Source organism: Somniosus microcephalus, chromosome 5, assembly GCF_052327205.1.
Source record: "Somniosus microcephalus isolate GS21.2 chromosome 5, FLI_Smic_1.0, whole genome shotgun sequence".
NCBI lineage: Eukaryota > Metazoa > Chordata > Chondrichthyes > Squaliformes > Somniosidae > Somniosus > Somniosus microcephalus.
The window spans coordinates 92,332,415-92,358,356 of record NC_140991.1 but is presented as its reverse complement, the minus strand read 5'-3'; the positions used below and the strand labels follow the sequence as shown (position 1 = coordinate 92,358,356).

Sequence of the window (25,942 nt, the reverse complement as noted above, 5' to 3'; positions counted from 1 at the left end):
GGGAGAGAAGAAAAAACACAAACAAAAAAATGTGTGGAAAAAAATATAATATGACAGAGGCTTATTGTTTTGTTATGGAGAAATCAACATTTAAAAACTGATAAGTTGACCAGTTATGATGCAGAAGTGACTTTTTCCCTAAAACAGTTTTGACAGATTCCAGTCAATTTAGAGAAAAGTTCAGCTTTAACAATCTCTGCAGTGAAACAGCATAAAGACATGCTTGCGTTTTATAATTAACCTGTTATTGTGATCACCATTGAATGTTATATTTATTAAACTTTCGAAACGCAGTTGAAAGGAGACAATATTTTTAATTCGAATTCCTCATTCTACTTACACATTGGCTTGTGTGCAGGATACCTATGCATGTTTGCATCCTGATGCAAAACAAAAAACTCGTTGTCAAGAATGCTTACCCTGCTGCTACTATAATCTGATTGGACAACTTTGCCAAAAGAATACTGATGCCTTGGTGAAATGTAAGTGTTGTTATGAATTCACAGTGTGAAGGATACTTTTTAAAACTTCCTTTGTTGTAAAGCTGGTTTCGTATGATTTTTATCCCAGAATATTTGTGTAATATAAACAAACTAGGGGTTGATTTTGCAGTCCTGTCGCTGGTAGGACTGCTATTCTTCAGGCAAACCAAGTACTACTGATGCAGACACCTGACCTCCTGTCAACATATAGGGGGTGAAATTAGATATCGCCCTGTTTGGGGTGCTAACTTTTGAAATTTTGAAAATTTAGCGCCATGCGATAAGGATTCTGAACTTCTACTAAATTGGGTGTTAGCGCCCCAGGAAGGAAGCGGGACGCTAAATCAAGCGCTAATGACCTCAGTGAGGCGCCACAGTGGCACTACCAGCAGAGCGCTAATGAATTTCAGGTGCAATGCATTCAGCAATGATCCTTCACACTGGTTCCTTTCCAGCTCTTAAAGGGAAGGTTGCATCATTATGCAGATGCTCATTTTCAGCATTGCTGGCTTTTGAGGCGACCTGTGAGTAAGTGAATTCCCAGATGGCAATGGCTGTTCTCACTCCCAGGGAGAGAGCTCGTCGGTTCACAGACGTGGCATTGGAGGCATTGGTGGCTGCAGTGGAGCAAAGGAGGGCAATGCTGTTCCCGGCCACTGGAAGGAGGCCATTGCCTCAGGTGTTCAGGGCAATGTGGAGAGAAGTGGCCCAGGAAGTCTCGGCTCGTAGTGTGGTGGAACACAGCCAGACACAGTGCTGCAAGAAATTCAATGACCTCAGTTGGGAGGCCAAGGTGAGTACATGCTTTAACAGCTCCTACATACCAGCGTCTGAACCTCAGTCTGTGCACACTGCGCAAACTACCAGACCGCCACCACTCACCCACCAAACATCTTCACCTACTCAAACTCACATCCATATCTAACGCCTTGCCTACAATCATAGCTATTCAACGACAGCAGGCATATCTCCCAAACACATAGCTGGACTCTGACTCAAACACATTTGTTTCCCTTGCAGGCCAAGATGGTCCGTGATAGGAGGGAGCAGCAGAGAACAGGCGGGGGTGATGCTCAGCTCCAGCAGCTCTCAGACCTTGAGGAGCGAGTGCTGCGACTCATTGGGCAGCAGGTGGTGGGTGCCATGGCCATTGGCGACATCGACCTCGTTGGGGGCAAAAACAGTATCTTCAGCCCCTCTTCTTCTCTCATCCCACTTCCCCCTCACACCACAAACGTTTCTCACTTTCCATCTCCTGAGAATGTCTGCATTCCTTGCTCCATTCCTGCCCTCCTGCCCTCACCTTAATGCAAGTGTTGTGCCTTTATGCTTTCAGATAATCAGCAACCAGATGAGCAGCCTATCCCTGAGCCCCCTACTGAGAGTGAGGACGGAGAAAAGGAGGAGGAGCAAAGCACCGCGTCACTGCATCTCTCACCCGCAGGCACCACCTCAGATACTGGCACTACGCGATCTTTAGAGGCAAGTTTAATAGAGGGGTCTGCACTGGGTGATGCACCGGGGACGAGCAGGCTGCAGCAATTCCAGGAGGAAAGGGTAGCTCGGGAGCCAGCTCCCTGGAGGGTGAGTTCGCTCGCGAGTTCCGCTGCACAGGACTCAGATGGGGAGGCATTCACAAGAAGGGCGATGGCCATGCACGCCGAAATGATAGGTGCAATGGCAAGGGTACCCGAGAACCTCTCAGCAATAGTAAGGAGCATGGAGGAGTCCACCTCCAACATTGCACAGAGCTCTGGAGGGCTTCTCCCGAGCAGTCAAGGCAGCGGAACCGTTGCTTGAGCACTCCGATGATCTGCTCAGTGAGGTTCCTGGTGGCAGCTTGGCTCTCATTATATGAGTGCTGGGCACGAGTGTTGGGGTTGCAGAGGGGAGTCATGAGCCAGGTGGAGATCGGATAGCCCTTGACTCCGACCAGCCAGCCGCGAGCTTGATGTGGTGGCTGGAAAAGTGCTGGTATACTGGTCTGGTGCAAGATGAAGGCATCGTGGCTGCTGCCAGGATAATGGGCATTGACGGTGAAGATTCGCCATGTGTGGTTGCATACCAGCTGCACATTAAGAGAGTGGTAGCCTTTGCAGTTACGGAATACCTCAGGATTGTTATGAGATGCCTGCAAAATGATGTGGGTGCAGTCAATGGCGCCCTGCACCATGGAGAAGCCCGCTATTCTGGCAAAGCCACATGAACGCTCGTGCTGTTTCTCTCTGGTCATGGGCAAGGAAATGCAGTCCATTCTCCTTCTATACAGAGCATCTGTGACCTGGCGGATGGAGCAATGGAAGGCAAACTGGGAGATGTTGGAGATGTCGCCTCTCGCACACTGGAATGATCCGTTGGCGTAGAAATTGAGGGCGACAGGGACCTTGACTGCCACTGAGGGAGTCGTGGTGGTCCTGATCTGAGGCTCGAGGCCTGGCTGCAGGAAGTGGCAGAGCTCTGTGACCACGTCCTTACTGAAGCAGAGCCTTCTAACACATTGGTCCTCAGTGAAATTCATGTCGGAGAACTGCTGCCGGAATACCTTGGGTGGGTAAGGCCTCCTGTTGAAAGCCCCGTTGGCTCTCCTACCTCTGGCCACATTTTGCACTCTTTCCCTGTGCCTCAGTTGCCTCTGACGTTGACGCTGGAGGGCGTGGTCCAGTGCCAGTACAGCTCACATGAAAGGATACAAATATTGCACTTTCAAATCTCCCCTCAATGAAACTCAATAATTTTTATGTGCCAGAATACTCGTTGAAATGCAAAACGTGCAAATCAGTCAAAAAGCCTCTTTGCCTATGTGAAATTAACAATGTAGCATTGTTGACCGACAAAAACTACACCGGAAGTGGATGTCTTTAAATAGCGCTCCTCCAGGGGACATCCGACTGAAAGCTGCCTCCTCTACCTGTCATTGTTAACAGCAGGCGCACAAGCAGGGGTCGAGAGGGAATTTTTCATCTGGGGCGCTGCGCATGGCAATGACGTCACGATCTCCAGGCGCAGGAGATCAGGGTGCAACATCTTACCGTTGCCGCAAAACTCCCACTGAATTTAGTGGGAGGCATTGGTATTGCCGTGCCCGGTTGCAAACACATTTGCGCCCCGTTAGCACCCTGGAGCCGCTAACCGGAGGCGCAAAGGAGCCAAATTCCTAGCCCATAGAGTCAGCTTATTTGAATAATTAGAATGTTCTCTCTGCGCACATTGACCTTGGCACAAGAGGCTCTCAACAGGAGGCCTTACCCACCCAGGTTATTCCGGCAGCAGTTCTCCGACATGACATTTACTACAACCTAACTTTAGGACGATTGGGAAAATTTAAGGCGGTGCGGTCACTTAAAGTTAAGTGACCGCACAGGAAGAATAAAATCATCCAGTTTTGGAAAAGCTGAAATTTAAAAATTCAATATACTTGACAGCCAAGGAAACGGAGGGAGGGTGAATGTACAAAACTGGCAGTGCAAAAGCAAACAAAGGCAATCCCAATGTCGAAGTACAAAATGGAGTCTGTGAGCAACTAAAAACCCAACCCTGCTTGATGACTGGGGAACCAGTCACTGTGCTCAATGAGATGAATGTGAGTAGGATTCACCCTATTTAGCACTCTAGAACACACTCTTCCCAAAATGGTAATGCACCATGCCTAGCAGAAAGTGACCCTCATGTTGAATGCTGTGTACAGCATCTGTAGGACCCGGATACAGATATGAGAAAATATAGTATACTTGGCAAGGTAAGAGTACCAAACAGTACCATATACCGTGGTCCAAGATTGCATGTCACAAAATGTTTCCTGTCAGTCTGTTCCACAAAACTGTCAGTAGCGGATTGGCCGCCTATTAATCACCCCGCCCAAATTTTCTTTCCATTTTCCTTTCCATTTCTTAATGAGCAAAGGATCCATTCTCCCAAATTACCACCCAGGAAATGAAAACAAAAAGTTACACCATTTTTAAAAATTGTTTTTGAGATGCGAGTGTCTCTGGAAAGGCCACATATATTGCCCATCCCTAGTTGCCCTGAGAAGGTGGTGGTGGGCCTTTTTCTTAGACTGCTACAGTCCTTGTGGTTATGGCACTTCCACAGCAATATTTGTTCAGATCAAGACGGTGTGTGACTTGGAGGTTAACTTGGTTCCCATGACAATGCTGCTCTTGTCTAACTAACACCCAGGACAGGTATCAGGTTGGGCTTATGGCAGCCATTGCTTGTACTCTGGGAAACATAGCAATTTAGTGACATTGGGCAGCTGTGTCATGCTACTCAGTAGAAAAGTGAAAGTGCTGCCTATGCTGACTGACTTAACAGTCATCTGTTAAATCTATGTATGGGCAGTGCTTACTGGGAGTGAGCCACAAGCATAACATTATAGGACAGTGTCATCCCTAATTTGCAATTTGACTACAGTTGTATTTGCTGCAGTTGGCAAACTGGCTCTCTGTTGTAGGGGGTTGGTGTGCGCAGTCAGCTTGCCCCTGATTGTTTTGAGCAGTTCGAATTGCTCCCACACCCCAGCACAACAAGGGAAAATCACATTAATAATCCCCCTACCCTTGTCCCACCCCCAATATCTAACTAAATCATGCTATAAGGGGCCAGGGATTATGCTCACCAATAGGTGTTTCTTGACCGTTCGAATCCTGTCAATTAAGCTGGTTGCGTTTGTGGGGTTCGCTCTTTGTGTCCTTTGGGGCCTGCCGTCGCCACATGGTCCCAGGGCGTGGTGGTGGATTTGTCTGAGTAAATACCTTCTTTTCTCCGTTAGAGATAGGGAGTAAAGTCTTTGTTGGGTACTTTATCTTGTAGAGTGGAAAACTTCGGGTTTTGTTCTTCTGGTGGTGGTCTGGTCGTCGAGTTTTGTTGCGGCTGGGGTTCGGTTGGCGGTCTTCAGTGTCGGCTCGGTCGCGGTGGCCTAGATCATTACCTGTGCAGTGGTAATGATCTGAAGGTATGGTTTACCCGGCCCTTTGTTACCACAGTGCTCGTGGTTGTTCCTCGTGTAAGGCTGCGGGTGTGGCCTAGTCGTCTTCGGTCGAGCCTGCCCCACCATGCCTCCTCGCCGCGATGTTCCGCGAGCCTTCCGGTCTGCTTCTTTGCGTTTCGAGTAACCTGGACCTGAGCTTGTGCCTGCTTGTCCCCCAACGCCCGTTCTTCCCGCTGTGTCTTCTCCGTAGCAGTCATGTCCCTGGTTACCGGTGGGCCTACAATTATACTCTTTCTGAGGTTTGTTATCTGTGCGCCAAATCAGGGTTAGTTCTTTGTCCGATTTTGGCGGGCTCATTAAAGTGATTATGGCCATTCACTTTAACTGGTTTTGGGGCAGTTGTCTCATTGCTAAATGGCTTTAATGTCTTGGGTGTTTGTTATTCATAATGTTTAATCGGTGTCTTCCTGGCTTGGTAGCCACTTCGAACTGTAACCGATTATTTATGCAAAGGTTTGATGGGTTCAAGATTAAGTCTTTCTTGAGTTGATTTGTTTCAAAATGAAGGATGCGTATTCTGCATCATCTAGTTGTCTGGTTTCAAAATAACAAGCCTCCCACAGGCCCAGGCATGTCAGGTTTTTCAAAGCCTTTTTGAACTTGACCTGCTGTTTTGCAGGGTCCTGCTTTCAATCTTGCAGGTTTTTGCCACAAGGTCCAGAAGTCATTTTCTTTAGGGTACCCTTATTAATAACTTTGGGGAATGTGGGAATTTTGAGAACCCTACACTGTTGACCCAGAGCAAGCTGAGGCAGTTGTTCTTGGCCATCAGGAGTTAGTTATACTAACATTTTCAGATATGTTTTGGTGCTTGTTGATCTCCCTGGCATGCCTCCTTTCACCTTGTGCCACCATGAAATACTGTATTTGAAGCACTTTAAAAACAAACATACCTTGAGGTGTAACAAACAAATGCCTTAAAACTTTTTATCAAGAAAATATTGTAAATAAAAATTTCATAAAGATGAGAAAAATGTTCAATAAAACAACAAACTAAAAAGGTACTGTGAACGTTGCAGAAAAGCCTTTGCCACTTTAAGAGCTCCTTCACCTATGGAGTTTCCCTTGCTCCCATTCCAAATGGAATAAGAACAAACCTGGCACAAATCAGCAAAATTGCGCTACATGCTCATTTAAATATTTTTGCATGAAATTGGAGGTATTGTTGAGGCTAAGGCATAAAATGAGTATGAGCAGTCCAGCAAACTAAATGCAGCAGTTCGTGGGATCACCCGGTAGAAAATGACACAGGGCCTATTCTGTAAATTCCCCCTGTGCCTGTGGCACAAATGCACTCCTGACGCATAGCATAGCAAAAAATATCGTCCCCTATGTAATTTCTATCTCTTGATCTGTGAAGTGATATTTTATAAACATGTGTGCAGGTACCAAGTTATCATTGGATGTTATCAGACGGCATTTACATGTTACCGACTCTAAGTACGAGGCAGCAAAACCATTTCCTGGTGGTTGTATGGAGACACCAAAAGCTCCATTCTTCAAATCTAAAATGGTACTGGCGATTCCAATTGTTGTCATGCAACCAAGTTTGGAGGATATTCAGGTAATTACTTGATAGCAAAATGGCAAGATATTAATTTGGTAACAAATTATAATATATAGATGCAGTGGTATTCCCCTCTATTAGTAAAATAAATCTCAACCTAATTTCTGACATATCTATGTAGTATAATATTACCTCTAGTTTAATCAGTTGATACACAAGCAGGAGGCAAGTGCCTGTCTCCGGGATTATGACCATGGCAATGATGAAAGAACAGCATCACACCCACTGGCAAAAAAAAAACAAAAACAGGAATCCAAATACAGAAAGATGTAAGATTATTTTGAATACTTTACATCAATCAGAATAATGCACTTTGGTGTGTGTTCCATGTTAATGGTGCATAAATAATGGATTAAATAATATTAATAAACTACTCTAATTTTATTCTTGAAATTCATGTCATTATCTCAACCCCAAGATATTTTACAATCCTGGAACACATTTCAGCTGGTGTGTTATCCTGTATAATATACAAATATTTTGTGATTAATTACTTTAAAATGATTTAGGCTTGGACGGATTGGTTTGTGCAGTAGATTGGCCCATTTGTCCTTTCATGGAACCTGGGTTTGAAGTCTCTATTTCAGCTACAGGGACCTCCTGCATGGAATGAGCATGTAGTATCTCAACCTAGTTCCTAATGGGTATGGCCCATAGTGTAAAAGTTTATCACAAATTTTACTAAATTGTTCATTTTTCTTGGGTCATGAAGGTGACTGGAATGGGAAATGAAAAACAATTGCACTGATTGGGATTCTAAGGTTTGGATTAAGATACATTAAGCGAAAAATGATCTTAGTGGATCAATGTTAAATTAATTTTTATGATGCTCCTCTACCATTTTAACAGACATGTTATACCCATTTATTTTAAATAGATTAATATTCCTGTTTAAATAGTTGACAGAATAATGTCACATGAACTTGTTAAATGTTCATCTACTAATATGGTCAACAGTAACTTCCAGCTTATTGTTGCAGCAGAGCAGAGGAATGTGTATCTGATTCACATTGTACTTCACTTGGTGTACTGAATACTGGGTACCAAAAGCAGAAAGAAAATCCTGTTCCACAGATTTGACATCCTCTGCTCTGATAAATACAAAATGTAATACTAATATATATTATTTTGAATAACAAGTCCAGAAAAAAATGTAATTATAAAGTATATAACTGAGATTCTATTTTCCACAGATTAGATATGCATATCATATATCAAATAACAAAAGATTGGTTAATATAATTTTTTGTTATTTATAGTAAATTACAAAACAGCATTCTATTATCAATTCATATTTTATTCTACAGTCAGTCCTTAATAGAGCAGTGAACGTAATTCTGTCCACGTCTAAGGATATTCCTCTTTGGTCATTTGCCTATCTTCATCTGAAACAACAGCAGGTATTCACTATCTTCAACTGTAGCTTGGTCTTTCATTACTTCAATTTTTAAGGCATTATTTCCTGTCTGCTTATAGTACAATTATTTATCTGATATTTGAATTTAGTTTTCATGCTTGTATTTGTTATTTATTTCTGCATGGTAATACATAGATTGAACAGAATGCTGCTCGAGAACTGGGTGATGATAGTATCCTTGGTAAGCAGGTCGTGCTAAAATCACTTGATAAACAAATCATTGAACACAAGGATGTCACTAAGGTTGTGATCCAGCTCAGTTCAATTGTTTCCTCGTTGAAGACTGATGCAGTAGAGATTCTTGACAATTTCTCTCACTTCTCCCACTTGTGGAATCAGGTGAGTTTGTATCTCATCTATATTTATTTGAGTGTGTGTGTGAGTGAGAGAAAGAGATAGGCATCCTGCAAGCGATTTTGTCTCTTGTGCATAATTTGATACTACAATAACTTTCTTTAAACCATCAACTGCCAAGAGGTCTAGTTTTTTTTATCTTCCTGGAAGTAGTCTGCTTGATTGGCACCTCATCCAGTGTCCTAAACATCCACCCCCTCCTGTGGCTGCAGTGTATACGATATACAGATGCATTGCACCAGCTCACCAAGGCTACTTCCGTAGCACCTCCCAAACCCGTGACTTCCACCACCTAGTAGGACAAAGGCTGTAGGTTCATGGGAATACCATCACTTTTAAATTTCCCTCCAAGTCACACACCATCGTGACTTGGACATATAGCGCCATTCCTTCGTCGCTGGGTCAAAATCCTGGAACTCCCTATCTAACAGCATTGTGGGAACACCTTCACCACACAGACTGTAGCGGTTGAAGAAGAAAGCCCACCACCACCTTCTCAAGTTAAATAATGATGGGCAATAAATGTCGACCTTGCTAGAGATGCCCGCATCCCAAGAATGAATTTTTAAAAAATTCTGTATTGTCCCCATTCTGCTTCTTCAGATTCATCTATCAAAGATGTTAACAGCCCAAATTTTGTGGTCAGCAGCAAAGGGTTGGTGCTTGCCGCTAACCTCGAAAACAGCTGCCCACAAAGATTTAGTGGCCTCTAGAGCGTGGATTTCCTCCATTCTGACATGACTTTGAATTTGGCACCATCTGTGGCGTCTAGCAACAGTGCAGGCAGCAGGCAGGCTGATCAGCCAATCAGATTGACAAATTCTCCCAGAGAGCAAAGCAGGATGTAAAAAGCAGGGATTATAATTCACATTTTAATCATTGTACAGAACACAAAATAAAGATTGGGAAATACACATGGGATTAAGGTAGAAGCTGAAATATCATAAAGAAACTTTAAAAATATAAAATAAAAATTAATTTTTATTATTTTAAAAATCATGCAATTTACAAATGTTCTTCAGAGGGAATGAGACTCCACAGTTGTAAAATTAGTTTTTCAGTGCCAGAGAGGTTGTTCAGCAGTAATTATGACTTAGTACGCCATTAAAACTCATTTGCACCTGATTAAACAAGGCTTAACATTTTCATTGGTTTTTACAGCGAGAATAGTGCGTAAAAAGTTGAAGTTCACATCAATTCACTGATTCTGTGAAGACTGCAACAGCGCACCCTGTGAAACAGCAGGGTATCACTGACAGCAACTTCTGGATTTCCGTGTTTAACTGCGCAAGTGTGGACGCCAGATGTTGCTGTCAGTTTTACACAGTAATGACGGTGACGCTGACAATTTCGCCGTCATAACAACTGCAAATTCTGGGCCATTGTCTTACCCCTCCCCAGTGGTAGTATCTCTGTTAACCAAGCATTAGAATTTTGCATGATGATGATAATGATGTTGATGAGGATAAAAATAACAATTATTACCCCAGGGATATGTGTCGGTGCAGGCTCGATGGGCCAAAATGGCCTCTATCTGCACTGTGGGGTTTCTGTGATTCTGTGATTCTGTGAACCACCTCAGCATTTTCTGGCATCTCCTTGCCTGGTCCTTCATGAACTTTGTTCCATGTCTAGCATGGAAGCATGTCACACACAAGAAAGGCACCAGCCACCAAACCTCAGAAAACCTATAACTCACGCCCAATAATTTCCCAAGTACTGAGTGTGGATCCTTGTAGATAGGAGCTTGTTCACCCTGCATAGACATTGATCTAGTTTGGGCTCTTAGTTTGATCAATTTGGTCATCATCTTTTGTTGTAATGTTTCTTTTGAGTGGCATGTGCCATAGCCAAGTGGTCTTTTACTAGCTGATATCTAGCTGACACCACTTTCAGTTGGCCCTCCATTGGAAGAACTAGAATTCACACCCAGGTCAAAAGGAGTTTCCAAATCCTTTCAAGAGAGGATAATTGCCAGTGTATCACAGGTACTGGTGTAATGTGCAGCTATGACAGCAAAAGCCAAAAAAATGTAAACGCTTTATTCTGATAACCAATGTTCCCATAAAACTGCGCGGCCACGCAGTGGTCCGAAGGTCTCACACAGCCGGCTCACCGGGAATAACCCCGCATGTGTGGGAATTTGAATGGGCCGTGCAGCCTGTTAAAGGGGCCGCACAGCCAAAAAAAAAATTAGAGGGAACATTGCTGCTAACCCTGTCACTTCTTTCCTTCCCACTCTCTTTCCCCTGATCTCTTTCCTTTTTATATTTTCTAAGTTTAATTTTTACTTTTTATTCTACTTAATCAAATGTTTCTAATTATTTTTACCTAACTGATTAAATGTTAAAGACTTTCTTTGCCAGTTGTTTCTATTCCTCCTGTTTCTCATCATCTATTTTGCTAGGAGAGCTGGATTTTAAAAAAACTGTATTGTTTGAATTGGTTGAAAAACAAACTTTAAAAGCCAGTTTTGCAACAGTTGAAAGCTCAGACCTGGCAGGTTAGAATGGGTGCATCACAGATATGATCAGATCAATTTTTAGTATATTGAGTGCCAGTACATTTCTGGTGCCTTGTCCAAGTAGCCAGTCTTCATGTGTGAGCCCTGCAAATGATCAATTGTGACCTATTGGATCAATGATGGTTATCATAGCTGAGCCTGATTTTATCTTTATCATACATCCACACACGCTGACTTCCTGTGGGGTCAATAAGTAGTTATCACAAGGATGAAACCTGATCAATTTTTCTTCTGTTCTCTTTAACTTGGTGATATTGTGACCAATGACAATGCCCCCATTGGCTGAGATCAGCGAACTCATCCAGTTTTTTGAACCTGGAGTTTTCTGGTTGGCAGCACGGTGGCATAGTGGTTAGCACTGTTGCCGCACAGCGCCAGAGACCCGGGTTCAAATCCGGCCTCGGGCGACTGTCTGTGTGGAGTTTGCACATTCTCCCCGTGTTTGCGTGGGTTTTCTCCGGGTGCTCCGGTTTCCTCCCACAGTCCAAAGATGTGCGGGTTAGGTTGATTGGCTATGATAAATTGACCCTTAGTGTTAGGGGGATTAAATACGTGGGGTTACAGGGAGAGGGTGGGACATGTGTTGGTGTAGGGGTTACGGGGATCGGGTGGGATATGTGTCGGTGCAGGCTTGATGGGCCGAAATGGCCTCTATCTGCACTGTGGGGTTTCTGTGATTTCTGTGATTCTGTATGCATCAGTGCCAGACTGCACAGTTCATTTACACATTGAGCTATTCTGCAGCACGTAGGTATCATGTGTAGGGGGTTTTGGTTTGGGGTTTGTGTCTGGTCAGTCAGTCATGTGTCTGAGCTGCTCCAGCCCCGTGCGGTTCGAATTGCTTCCCCTTTGGTTCTGACCACCGGACTTATTTACAAGTAGCGATATAGACAAACGAGACCAGTGGTTCAGTGCAAAGAAAACCAATATTTATTAAAATAGAGAACAATTACTATACAGAGAAAATCACTATGGATGCAGCACAATTACACTTAACGGGGGAGGAGAAACGGACACATCGAGGGAAAATGACTAAAATGACACTTTAGCAATTCCCCTTAACTCCCACCCTTTACACCTATCTAGATTATCTTGTGATGGGCCAGAAAATTGATGCTCACCAGTCTAGGATGTTGAAACGGCTGCTCCGTGCTCTATTGCCTGCTGATGTCTTAGGTTTTCACCGCCCAATGCAGAGATACCCCAGTAATTTAAACATAACTGCGGGTATTCTACTTCCCTGGACGGGCTCTTCGTCGACGATCCTCTTGCTGGGTTGATGGTAAGGCAGGGCACCGGAGGTGGGGCGGGAGAGAGAGAGAGAAATGGCCTCCCAAGGGACTAGTTATACCCTTCCCGGTAGCCCTTATCTCCTGCCAGATCAGCTCATTTCTTTTGTCTAATCTGGACGTATTGAAACTCATACAAAAGGTACCGATCTGGGCCCATCGACCTGGATGGCCGGTAATCGGTTTTACTGGTCTCATCAGTGTTCCCCTTTGTCCAACTGGTTTCGTGATGGGGCCATTCCAGTCTGAATGCCCCGTTGATCGTTTCGAAGTACTTAGGTAAACAATGTTGACGTTCTCTAAATGAAGGCCTGAATGCAGCTGAGCTTGTCCCACTACATATTCATAGGCCCTGCCTGCTCTTGATTGTTTGTGCAAACAACCTTGATGGCTTTTAATCAGAGGCCCGAATGCCACTGGGTTTGCTTCTAATGCATAAATGCAGAAGGTCTGTCTGCATTCAAGTTCTGGAAAGTTCCTTCTCACAGCCATCAGAATACAAGCTGTCAGTCCAAACTGAAACTTACAGGCTTTGGCCATGAGGCTGTCCGCAGCCATCTTGTTGTGCCCTGGATTTTAAACTCAGTCCAACCAGGGTTTCTTTAATAAACCAAAAGTAAATCCTCGGGGGAGACATGAAATTTGCGAATCCTTTCACATGGTTACTTTCTTGTATATTTACTGAAACTGAGGCCGCGAATTTGCCAGCACTCAGAGGGCAGGTTTAGAGATGGGTCCGCTTTCAAAATAGCAAAGATTGACAGTGGTAGGAAATCTGCTGTCAACCCGCCTCCACACGAGCCTCCCAGGTGTCGAGTCTGTCAGCAGAGAACTGACCCGACACCAAGCGGCGGGGGAGACAATTCAGCTTGTTAAGAGCTCAACCTGGTGTGTTTTGAGTCTGCTCTGATATTTCTGATAAACTGGCAGCTGCAGAAGTGGTTTAAAGGATGTCATGTTGCAGATGCTGAGTTTCAGAGTGCAGAAAATGTTGGTTACTGCATTTTTTATACATATAGAGATTTCTTTAGCTTACAAGTTTTTAGATCCAATTGTATGTCCAGTGTCACCTCATTGGGAGAACGTCCCTCACAATTGACAGATCGCTTCTGTCATCTCACCTGCAGCTGCCATCTATTGCAGCAGCATCCGAGCCCTTGAAAAAAATCAGACCTACGTCCTCTGAATCCTTCCACGATCAGCCCCAACACCAACATCACCAGGCACACCAACATCACCAACAACATCACCAACCTTCTCCACCATCACCTGATGCTGCACTGGACACAGGACATCATCTACTGACAACATTGCTGCTCGGGAGGCCAGCGATGGTATCACCATGGCCAGATTTTCTTCACTTGACGCTGCAAACCCTGGCTGCCACATGATGTGCCAGGTTGACACCATCCCACACCAGCACCGTGAAGCATCCCTTTAATGTCCAAGCCATTCCATGCACACTCATCACTATAGTGAGGGGGGGTGGGCACGGGGGGCAGTTACACCTGAACAATCACTAGAACTCAGTAAGACACTTCTCAAGGTGCGCTCAGATCTGTCCAATAAGGGACATTTTTGGAAAAATAGTTTTCACTGTATGACAACACATTACCAGAAACTTCACATGAACATTGGCTAAACCTTTCAAGTGCCTACCCTTGTGTGTTGTTAGTTGGTATGCTTGCAGTAGGATGAGGGTGAGTGTGAGTTGAATTGAACCAATTGCACTCTATGGCAGTGAGGTATGGGGACCGCTAACACAACAAGAATTTGCAAAATGGGACAAACACCCAATTGAGATCCTACATGCAGAATTCTGTAAAAGTATCCTCCGGACTCAAAGGAAAACAGTAAACAATGCATGCAGGGCGGAACTAGGCCAATATCCATTGATAATCACTATCCAAAAAAGAGCCACCAAATTTTGGAATCACCTACAAATGAGCAACCCCCAATGCTATCACTACGACGCCCTGAAATGCCAAGAGCTGACCATAAAGAAGAATACCCTCAGTCAACTAGCCCTGGGACTCAATGAAGTAACTACTAACACTACTAACAATAACCAGCCCCAGGACAGTGACAGCGTAACACAAAGAATTCGACCCAACACAATCGTCGCTAAGCAAAAGGAAAAATATCTGACATATTGGGCAGAAACAACAAAAACCCAAAGCAAACTCAATTGCTACTTGGCCCTAAACAGACAATACAACATAGCTGATTACCTGACCATGGTAAAGGACAGCAAACTGAGAAAAATCTTGACAATGTACAGACTTAGTAAACATAGCCTGGCGATCGAAAAAGGTAGACACAGGCAGACCCGGCTACCAAGAGAGGACAGGATATGCTCTCACTGCAGTCAGGGAATGGTGGAGACAGAGATGCACTTCCTCACAGCTTGTAGAAAATATCAGGGCATAAGGGAGAATTTCTACCCAAAATTTACAAAAATATGCCCGGAATTCAGAAAATTGAATGACGACCAAAAACTCCCATACCTACTGGGGAAGAGAGAAGTTGCGTAACACTAGCGGCACACTATGTTACAGCTTGCCATAAACAGAGGGACAACCACTAAAGATAAGATAAGAGTATATATAAATTATATGAATGTATATTTATACACTCAGGGATATATCTGTTTATACACTGTATGGATAGATCTGTATTTTTGTGAACAAACATGAATGTTTTCCGATGCTTTGGCAACATAAGATGTAACTTGTCATGCCAATAAAGCAATTTGAATTGAATTGAATTGAATTGAATTGAATAGTGAGATGGGGAAGTGATAATGTTGATAGAGTGGGATGGGTGGAGGTGCAAAGTAAGTTGGTGTGCATAAGGATGTGCAGGGGGCAAGGTATGGAAGGCAGAGTGATGGGGATGTGCTGAGTGGCACAGCAGGATGAATTTGGGTGTGGCTTTGCAGTAACGTTTCGTGATCCACTGAGATCATTGAAAGGTTGGCGCCACTGCAGCCAGGGACCCCTGATGACATCCCTGCTTTTGCCCTCCTGTGCAATGTGCAACCAGGCTGCTTTGATGTCCTGGGGAGGTCTCTTCTGCCTTTGGAAAGGAAGAGAACCTCCCTGCGTGCTGTGACTCCCTTCATAAGCATATAGAGGGAGTCATTGGAGAGACTGGGTGCAAGCGCTCACCTTTGTGCAGTGCTCGTCAGTGTTTGCAGCACCTCAATGCTGTCAAACACTGACAGAACAACTGTCAAACTCCATGTGGACGTGGTCCCTTTAAGGAAATCAAATGACGTCATCAGACCTGCTTCCTGTTAATTGGCCGGGAAGCCCACGGGGCGGACTTAACAAGGCCAATCAAGTGAAAATTCCGTTTACAGAGCGGCTGCAGCCAGGTTCGTGACCGGAACCCAGAAACCAGCTCTCCCGCCACCATCCTGCCCCCTCCATTAAGTTCGTGGCCTGAGTATTTACTCAAAACGTGGAGAATGAACAGAGAAAAGGTGACAACATTTATATTTCACCTTTAAAAAAGAAATAAGCTTCCGATTTTATAGAGTCTTGATGAGATATTTTATTCAGAAGTTGGCTGATGAAGTGATGTTATAAATAATGAAAGTTCCTGACAGTCTGAGGAATGTAAGGGTTAAAAGATGGAATTGTTTGAATCTTTTATGATATCAGCTAGCTGATTTATTAGAATATGCCAGGATTATCCTGAACATATTGAACTGCAAATGCACAGCACTTTCGCATCATCCATCTTGGTGTTGTGGGTGTTTTAAGACTGCTATATATTGATTTATATAGCGGTTCAAAGGAAATTATTATGCTGTCACTTTCCTTATGTGGAGTCAATTACTAAACACTTTCTGACATTATTATGAAATATTTTTTATTCAGGATCCTGCAGAGAAAGTGAAGGAATTCATGGATTCAAAACCAATCCTCTCGGAGTTCAATGAGCAGCTTACCTATTATGCTGTATGTATAAAACGGATTACTATTATCCTGCATTAAATGCTAATATACGATTATTTTTTTATTAAAAGGAAGTAACACTTGCACTCTATACTTTATATAGAAATTGGAGACCCAGATTAATGAGTTGCCCTCTTGTTATGAAGTGGGCTCAGTTCAATTTGACACGCAGCATTTGAAACTGGCATTGGTACAGGAATGCCGCTTATGGAAGAGAGCCTTTGGCACAGCCTTGAACAGGAAAACTGCCATGGAAATGGATGAGATTTATTCTTTTATTGAAAATCTTAGCAAACGACTGAACCGACCAATAAATGATTTGGATGACGTGCGCGGAGCCATGGCAGCACTAAAAGAAATTAGAGACGCTGAGATAAAGATTGACATGACCATTGAACCTATTGAGGAAACTTATGCCCTCCTAAATAAGCATGAGTTGCTTTTTCAAGATGGAAATGCTGAGAGAGTTGATGGACTAGCTTATGCCTGGAAGAACCTAAATGCACAGGTACTCCTAGAAATAAAACTCCAGATGTACAAGAATGTGCAAGTATTTGGCTTAGGATACTACTTTTGGAATTTATAGTTACATAAGGCATTTTAAGAATGAACCCATTTTTATTATATGAGGGTATTTTTCTTCTTGGCAGGCCACAAATCAAGTCTAAGCATGGGGACGAATGTGCATTGTACCTTTTGAGCTCTATCTCTGTCTCTTCTGTTGGGGGGCGAATCCTTTTTTCAGTGGAGAAATATCTGCTCAATGTCTCCCCGCAGAGGAGGCCCTGAAATTGAGAACTCAGCAGTGTAGAAAATCACAGCTGCATACCCAGCACTCCATGATGCTGTTCCAATGCTTTGCAACACCAATAAGAACAAAAATAAAATCTCTAGGCAAGTAACAAGGAAAGAGGAGGTTCACTAAAAAGGAGAGATCCAAACAAAAAGGATTTGGGTGTGATTGGTGATCATAAATTGAGAATATCTGGTTCGTTTGAGGTAGTTATTAAAAGGGGCATTGGGTACTGGGGTGCATCTAAAGGGCATTGGACTACAATCAGAGCATGCTAATACCGATCAATGCTAATGTCAATTTTGGAGTATGGCATGCAGTTTTGGACACCCTGGGGTTGATTTTCACTGCCTTCGCCTGGTGTTAATGGGGCGGTAACAGCCTCAAAATGGGGTCGGTAGCCTTACAGTCACATTAGCACTTGCGATGCAGCCGGCTCCATTTTGAAAGGGGCCCACCACCTGGTGTTCAAAACGGCTGCCTGTTTCAGGCGATAGGCCCCTTTTAAGTGGCTCATAACACCTGTCAAGAACTCAAGCACAGAACTCGAGGAGCGCAATAATCAGAGCCATGAGTCCACCAGAGCTCTTATTGAGCAGATCATTGGCCCTCTCAAGCAGTGGTTCCGCTGCCTCGACCATTCGGGATGAGTTCTGCAGTACAGTCTCCAAATTTGTGGTTGTCTGCTGATGCTCAATAACTTTTCCCTCTAAAGGAACCAAACCATGGAAGTACTTGGGGTGGAAGAAGTGAAGGAGTCTAAAGATGATGGGGTTGATGAGAATGACGAGGAAGAAGGGGGGGAAGGGTCAACGAAGCACCCCAGCTGCCAGAGCTGTCAGGCAGTAATTAATCGAGGAGAAGTTCACCTGAACAATCCCTGTCGTCTCCAATGCACCACTGCTTCTCCCATCTCACCAAAGTCCCTATACCCACCACATTAATGCCCTCAAAGTGCAAAACTCATTCAGTCTCATCTTACCATCAGTATGAAAGTTAAGCCAACAGCATAGTTGACAGAAGACCAACAACAGCAAGAAGACCAACAACAGCAAGAAGAGTATTCTTCATTTCATTATTTCACAAAATTGAAAATAGACAACTACCTTGTGCAAAGCCCTGGTGCCTGCCTATGTATTCTTTCCCTTTCTGGTGCTCCTATGAGGTGGTTCCCCTGCGACTGGAGCTTGGGAGGTGGAAGGCTGCTGAACTTTCACTGAGATGGCTGTAGTGGACAATCTCGAGGACCACTGGGTGCAGAAAACTCAGCTGCAGACTGCTGCATCTCTGCGGCAGCCTGGGCAGTCAGACCCAGCTATTTGCATGACTCCAACAACGGCGCTGGTCGAGAGGCTGGCGGGTAGCAGGTATGCTGCCATCCTGAGAGAGGACAGCATATGCCTCTCCCATGGTACCACTGACATAGAAACATAGAAGATAGGAGCAGGAGTAGGCCATTCGGCCCCTCGAGCCTGCTCCGCCATTTAATGCGATCATGGCTGATCATCCAAATTAAGTACCCTGTCCCTGCTTTCTCCCCATATCCCTTGATCCCTTTAGCCTTAAGAAATATATTCAACTCCTTCTTGAATATATTTAATGAATTAGCCTCAACTGCCTTCTGTGGTAGAGAATTCCACAGGTTCACCACTCTCTGGGTGAAGAAATTCCTCCTCATCTCAGTCCTAAATGGCTTACCCCTTATCCTTAGACTGTGACCCCTGGTTCTGGACTCCCCTGCCATCGGGAACATCCTTCCTGCATCTAGTCTGTTTAGTCCTGTTAGAATTTTATAAGTTTCAATGAGATCCCATCTCATTCTTCTAAACTCTAGCGAATATAAGCCTAATCGACCCAATCTCTCTTCATACGTCATTCCTGCCATCCCAGGTATCAGTCTGGTGAATCTTCGCTGCACTCCCTCCATGGCAAGAACATCCTTCCTCAGATAAGGCGACCAAAACTGCACACAATACTCAAGGTGTGGCCTCACCAAGGCCCTGTACAACTGCAGCAAGACATCCTTGGTCCTGTACTCGAATCCTCTCGCTATGAAGGCCAACATACCATTTGCCTTCTTAACCATCTGCTGCACCTGCATGCTTACCTTCAGCGACTGGTGCACAAGGACACCCAGGTCTCGTTGCACTTCCCCTTTTCCCAATCTATTGCCGTTCAGATAATAATTTGTCTTCCTGTTTTTTCCACCAAAGTGGATAACCTCGCATTTATCCACATTATACTGCATCTGCCATGCATCTGCCCAATCACCCAACCTGTCCAAATCATACTGGAGTTTCTCTGCATCCTCCTCACAGCACACACGCCCACCCAGCTTTGTGTCATCTGCAAACTTGGAGATATTACATCTAGTTCCCTCGTCTAGATCATTAATATATATTGTGAATAGCTGGGGTCCTAGCACCGATCCCTGCGGTACCCCACTAGTCACTGCCTGCCACTCAGAAAAAGACCCGTATATTCCAACTCTTTGCTTCCTGTCTGCTAACCAGTTCTCTATCCAAGTCAGTACCTTACCCCCAATTCCATGTGCTTTAACTTTGCACGTTAATCTCTTATGCGGGGCCTTATCGAAAGCCTTCTGAAAGTCCAAATACACCACATCCACTGGTTCTCCCTTATCTATTTTACCAGTTACATCCTCAAAAAATTCCAGTAGATTAGTCAAGCATGATTTACCTTTTGTAAATCCATGTTGACTTTGTCCGATCCTCTCACTGTTTTCCAAGTGCTCTGCTATTACATCTTTTATAATGGACTCTAGCATTTTCCCCACTACCAATGTCAGGTTTACCGGTCTATAATTCCCCATTTTCTCTCTACCACCTTTTTTAAATAGTGGGGTTATATTAGCTACCCTCCAATCCATGGGAACTGTTCCAGAGTCTATAGGTTTTTAGAAGATGACCAGCAATGCATCTACTATTTTTAGGGCCACTTCCTTAAGTACCCTAGGATGTAGATTATCAGGCCCTGGGGATTTATCGGTCTTCAATCCCGTCAATTTCCCTAACACCATTTCCCTACAAATACTTATTTCATTCAGTTCCTCCCTTTCATTAGACCCTATGTTCCCGACATCTCTGGGAGGCTATGTGTGTCCTCCTTTATGAAGACAGAACCAAAGTATGTATTTAATTGGTCTGCCATTTCTTTGTTCCCCATTATAAATTCCCCTGATTCTGACTGCAAGGTACCTACACTTGACTTCACCAATCTTTTTCTCTTCACATATCTATAGAAGCTTTTACAGTCAGTTTTTATGTTTCCTGCAAGCTTACTCTCATACTCTGTTTTCCCCCTCTTAATTAATCCTTCTGTCCTCCTTTGCTGAATCCTAAACTGCTCCCAATCCTCAGGTTTGCTGCTTTTTCTGGCCAATTTATATGTCCTCTCCTTGGATCTTATGCTATCCCTAATTTCCCTTGTTAGACACGGTTTTATTTTTATGCCAGACAGGGATGAACAAATTCTGTAGTTCATCCATGTGATCTTTAAATGTTTGCCATTGCCTATCCACCATCAACCCTTTAAGTAACGTTCCCCAATCCATCCTAGCCAACTCACACCTCATACCATTGTAGTTTCCTTTATTTAAATTCAGGACCCTACTTCACTCTCCATCTTAATGAAGAATTCTATCATAATATGATTGCTCCTCCCCAAGGGGCCTCACACAACATGATTGCTAATTAATCCTTTCTCATTACATAATACCCAGTCTAAGATGGCCTGATCTCTAGTTGGTTCCTCGACATATTGGTCCAGGAAACCATCCGGTATACACTCTAGGAATTCCTCCTCCACAGTATTGTTACTAATTTGGTTAGCCCAATCTATATGTAGATTAAAGTCACCCATGATACCTGCTGTGCCCTTATTGCATACATCTCCTGTTTAATGCCATCCCCAACCTCAGCATTACTGTTTGGGGGTCTGTATACAACTCCCACTAACTTTTTCTGCCCCTTGGTATTTCTCAGCTCTACCCATACAGATTCCACATCATTAGAGCTAATATCCCTCCTTACTATTGTGTTAATCTCCTCTTTAACCAGCATTGCTACCCCACCTCCTTTTTCTTTTTGCCTGTCCTTCCTAAATATTTAATACCCCTGGATGTTGAATTCCCAGCCTTGGTCGCCCTGAAACCATGTCTGCATAATCCCAATTATATCATATCTGTTTACATTAATTTGTGCTATAATTGATCCACTTTATTACGAATGCTCCTTGCATTAAGTCACAAAGCCTTCAGGCTTGATTTTTTAACACTTTTAGTCCTTTTGGAATTATTATTTACTGTGGCCCTGTTTGATTTACACCCTTGATTTCTCTGCCTTCCACTTTTGCTTTTCGTCTTCCTGTCTTTTGCTTCTATCCATGCTTCCCTTTCCTCTGTCTCCCTGCACAGGTTCCCAACCCCCTGCCATTTTAGTGCCCCAAGAGCACTAGCAAACACTCCCCCTAGGACATTGGTCCCAGTCCTGCCCATGTGCAAACCGTCCAGTTTGTGCTGATCCCACCTCCCCCAGAACTGGTTCCAATGTCCCAGGAATTTGAATCCCTCCCCCTTGCACCATTCCTCTAGCCACATAATCATCTGAAATACCCTTCTATTTCTACTCCGATTAGCATGTGGCACTGGTAGCAATCCTGAGATTACTACCTTTGAGGTCCTATTTTTTAATTTACCTCCTAACTCCCTATATTCAGCTTTTAGGACCTCATCCCATTTTTTATCTATATCGTTGGTACCTATATGCACCACGACAACTGGCTGTACACCCTCCCCCTCCAGAATGCCCTGCAGCCGCTCCGAGACATCCTTGACCCTTGCACCAGGGAGGCAACATACCATCCTGGAACCTCGTTTGCGGCCGCAGAAACGCCTACCTATTCCCCTTGCAATAGAATCCCCTATCACTATAGCTCTCCTGCTCTTTTTCCTCCCATCCTGTGCAGCGGAACCACCCATGGTGCCAGGAAGTTGGCTGCTGCTGCCTTCCCCCAACAATATCCAAAGCCGTATATCTGTTTGAGAAGGGGATGGCTACAGGGGACCCCTGCACTACCTGCCTGCGCCTACTATTCTGCCTGGCGATCACCCATTCCCTTCCTGCCTGTGCAGCCTTTACCTGCGGTGTGACCGTCTCCCTAAATGTGCTATCGATGACGTTCTCAGCATCGCGAATACTCCAGTATGTATCCATTCGCAGCTCCAGCGCCACAATGCAGTCTGCCAGTAGCTGCAGTTGGATACACTTCCCACACTTATGGTCACCAGGGACACAGAAAGTGTCCCTGATTTCCCACATAGTGCAGGAGGAGCATGCCACGGGGCCGAGCTGTGCTATCATGACTTACCCTTTAATTAATTTGAATTAAATTAAATCAAATCAATACAATACCACTAATTACACTACAATTAAATGATATACTCAAGGCCCCGCTACCCAACAGAGACCTTAGAAACTATAAACCACAAAATTAAGACCATCTAAACCGTATAAACTATTAACCTTAACTGTCAATCTATAGAGTAGTATAAATACTCACCTGGCCATACTCACCCAATCAGCTACTTCCCCTGCGTCGGCGTCATTTTCCGTACTGTGACGTCACTCTCGAATTCTTATGCCACTCCCACTGCTGCCGCTGCTCGGCTGGGCCTGAAAATCACTGACCTTTATTTTCACCCACAGCCGCTGCGCCCTCGCAGGTCCGCCACTCCCACTGCTGCCGCTGTTCCTCATGGGGCTGAGCCTCAGCAATCCCACTGCTCTGCCTGAGAACTGAATGCAGGAATGAATTGAAGCTCTCAAGAACCCTTTTCCATAATCTTCCTCATGGCTTGAAAGCAATCGGAGATGGCAACAGTCTGAGCTCCCAGTGAAGCTGTCAGAGCAGCCACCAGAGACTCTATGGCTGTGTATCCTCTACAGTGTTTATAGATTTGACCACTTGCTCTTTGATTGACTACAGTATTTTGATGGCCCTTGTGACAACCCCTCACAGGTTGGTGTTGGACTCCCCCATGCTCTGTGCCATTGTGCGGAGGTTCACTGGCAAATCAGTGCACCTAGAGGTTCCTGATCTACGGCCATCAGTTTTCTTCTAATGTCTGGGCCACCGAAGTTAGCATCTGTGGTCTCTGAGCCATCTGATTCCCTTGCCCTTGCTCCAATACACTAGTGCTGTGTGCATCTCCCTGTGCAGACCCTCTGAACTACATGTGGTGCCATATCTGTGCTGGTGCCTGTAAAGATAAGGTCAAGAGATGCTTCATCTTCCATAGTACTGCCCTCCTCTTCCTCTGCTCATCCAGAGTCCTGTAAAGCTTCTGGACCTGAAATGGAAGAGAAGGACAGTTAGTGGCAAGGGTAAGCAGAGAGAGATGAATGGCTGCTGAAAGCAGCTGCACTTGCTCATGCAGAGTGTGTCGGGTAATATTGTAGCAGGAAGGAAAAGATAGGGTAAGATGCACAAAATACCTGTGAGACACGTCTTCCAGATTCAAAACCACTGGCCTGACTCACCCCCTGCCCAAGATGTCTAAGACCGCTTCCTCGAGTGGGAACAGGACATGGCTGTAGGTTCTTCATGTCTGCTCCCTTGTGCTGTGTGCCAGCTTGTCATGCACGAAAAAAGGGAGTGTGTTCATGGTAGCCCAGGGAGATGTTTTGAGGATGTGCATTTCGTGGTCAAATAGTGTGGATGCAGTAGGAAAGGTGGCAGAGGTGTGGGATGTGAGGAGACAAGCAGGTGTGGATTTTGTGAGTAGTAGCAGAAGGAGGGGTAGTGAAGTGTGCTGTAGTGAATGGAGGAGAGTGAAGGGAAGTGGGTGAGGAAAGACTTGTGAGTAGGGGGCAACAGGCGGTACAGAGCTGAGGAAAGAGTAATGGGAGATTTGAGTAAGGAGTTCTACCTCAACAACCCTGCTGAAGTCGTTGAACTTTTTGCAGCATTGCAGCCATGTCCTGGGTGCAATGCTCCTGGCTTTGACCTCCTCTGCCACCTCTTGCCACTTCGTTCCTCCCAGTGGGAACAGCACCTCACTCCTCTGGTGGACTGCACCCATCAGGACTCAGTGCAGCATCTGAGAACCTGGGGCCTCTCACAACAGCTGATTAAGGCAGCTCTGAAGCATCCACGGCAGATTCCAGTGTTCAGCAGCCAAAGTAAACCTCCCCTTTTAAGAGGTGTGGGTTGCCTTTAAATAGCATCATGGACATGTCATTTTCAGAGTCCTGATTAGGCAAGCTGCCAATAAACAGACTACCTGTTCAATATTAATGAGCCATGAGGACTCATTTAATTAATGGTGCTGACGTGTTCAGGTGCAAGCTGCATGCGCAGTGCCGAAAACAGGTGCTGATCAATTTCTATCCCAGTGCTTTTATATCTAACTAGCTGGAGTGCCTGGTGGTGCCGAGGGTTTTTTGAGAGCATGTTGTTATGAAAAGTAGAAATAATTTTTATATATATATATAAATGAGTTTGTCTGTCTGTGTGGGAAGGAGAGAGAGAGAGAGAGGGAAAGAGAGAGAGAGAGAGAGAGGGAAGGAGAGAGAGGGAAAGAGAGAGAGAGAGGGAAGGAGAGAGAGAGAGAGGGAAGGAGAGAGAGCGGGAAGGAGACAGAGAGAGAGAGGGAAGGAGAGAGAGAGAGAGAGGGAAGGAGAGAGAGAGGGAAGGAGAGAGAGAGAGAGAGGGAAGGAGAGAGAGACAGAGAGAGAGAGGGAAGGAGAGAGAGAGGGAAGGAGACAGAGAGAGAGAGGGAAGGGGAGAGAGAGAGAGAGAGGGAAGGAGAGAGAGAGACTTAGTGAACATAACCTGGCGATCGAAAAAGGTAGACACAGACAGACCCAGCTACCAAGAGAGGACAGGGTATGCTCTCACTGCAGTCAGGGAGTGGTGGAGACAGAGATGCACTTCCTCACAGCTTGTAGAAAATATCAGGACATAAGGGAGAATTTCTACCCAAAATTCACAAAAATATGCCCGGAATTCAGAAATTTGAATGACGACCAAAAACTCCCATACCTACTAGGGGAAGAGAGAAATTGCATAACACTAGCGGCACACTATGTTACAGCTTGCCATAAACAGAGGGACAACCAGCAAATATAAGAAAAGAGTATATATAAATTATATGAAAGTATATATTTATACACTCAGGGATATATCTGTTTATACACTGTATGGATAGATCTGTATTTTTGTGAACAAACATGAATGTTTTCCGATGCTTTGGCAACATAAGATGTAACTTGTCATGCCAATAAAGCGATTTGAATTGAATTGAATTGAATTGAATTGAATTGAAGTTGAGAGAGGGAAGGAGGGAGAGAGAGAGAGGGAAGGAGAGAGAGAGGGAAGGAGAGAGAGAGAGGGGGAAGGAGAGAGAGACAGAGAGAGAAAGGGAAGGAGGGAGACAGAGAGAAGGAAGGAGAGAGAGACAGAGGGAAGGAGAGAGAGAGAGAGACACCTACAGAATGTTGGAAAACTGTACCTTTTTGCTATGTAAGCTTTGGCAATATGGT

At 44.5% G+C, this 25,942-nt stretch overlaps 1 protein-coding gene across 1 annotated transcript in view; it reads left to right on the top strand.

Annotated features, from left to right (window-relative positions):
- Positions 1–25,942, top strand: part of dnah5l (dynein, axonemal, heavy chain 5 like) — a 450,024-nt gene that overhangs the window by 125,564 nt on the left and 298,518 nt on the right. The window contains exons 23-28 of the mRNA XM_085987988.1: positions 359–482; positions 6,855–7,033; positions 8,344–8,436; positions 8,589–8,792; positions 16,508–16,588; positions 16,689–17,093. Coding sequence (XP_085844114.1) covers positions 359–482; positions 6,855–7,033; positions 8,344–8,436; positions 8,589–8,792; positions 16,508–16,588; positions 16,689–17,093 — 1,086 coding nt within the window. The remainder of the gene's footprint in view (positions 1–358; positions 483–6,854; positions 7,034–8,343; positions 8,437–8,588; positions 8,793–16,507; positions 16,589–16,688; positions 17,094–25,942) is intronic.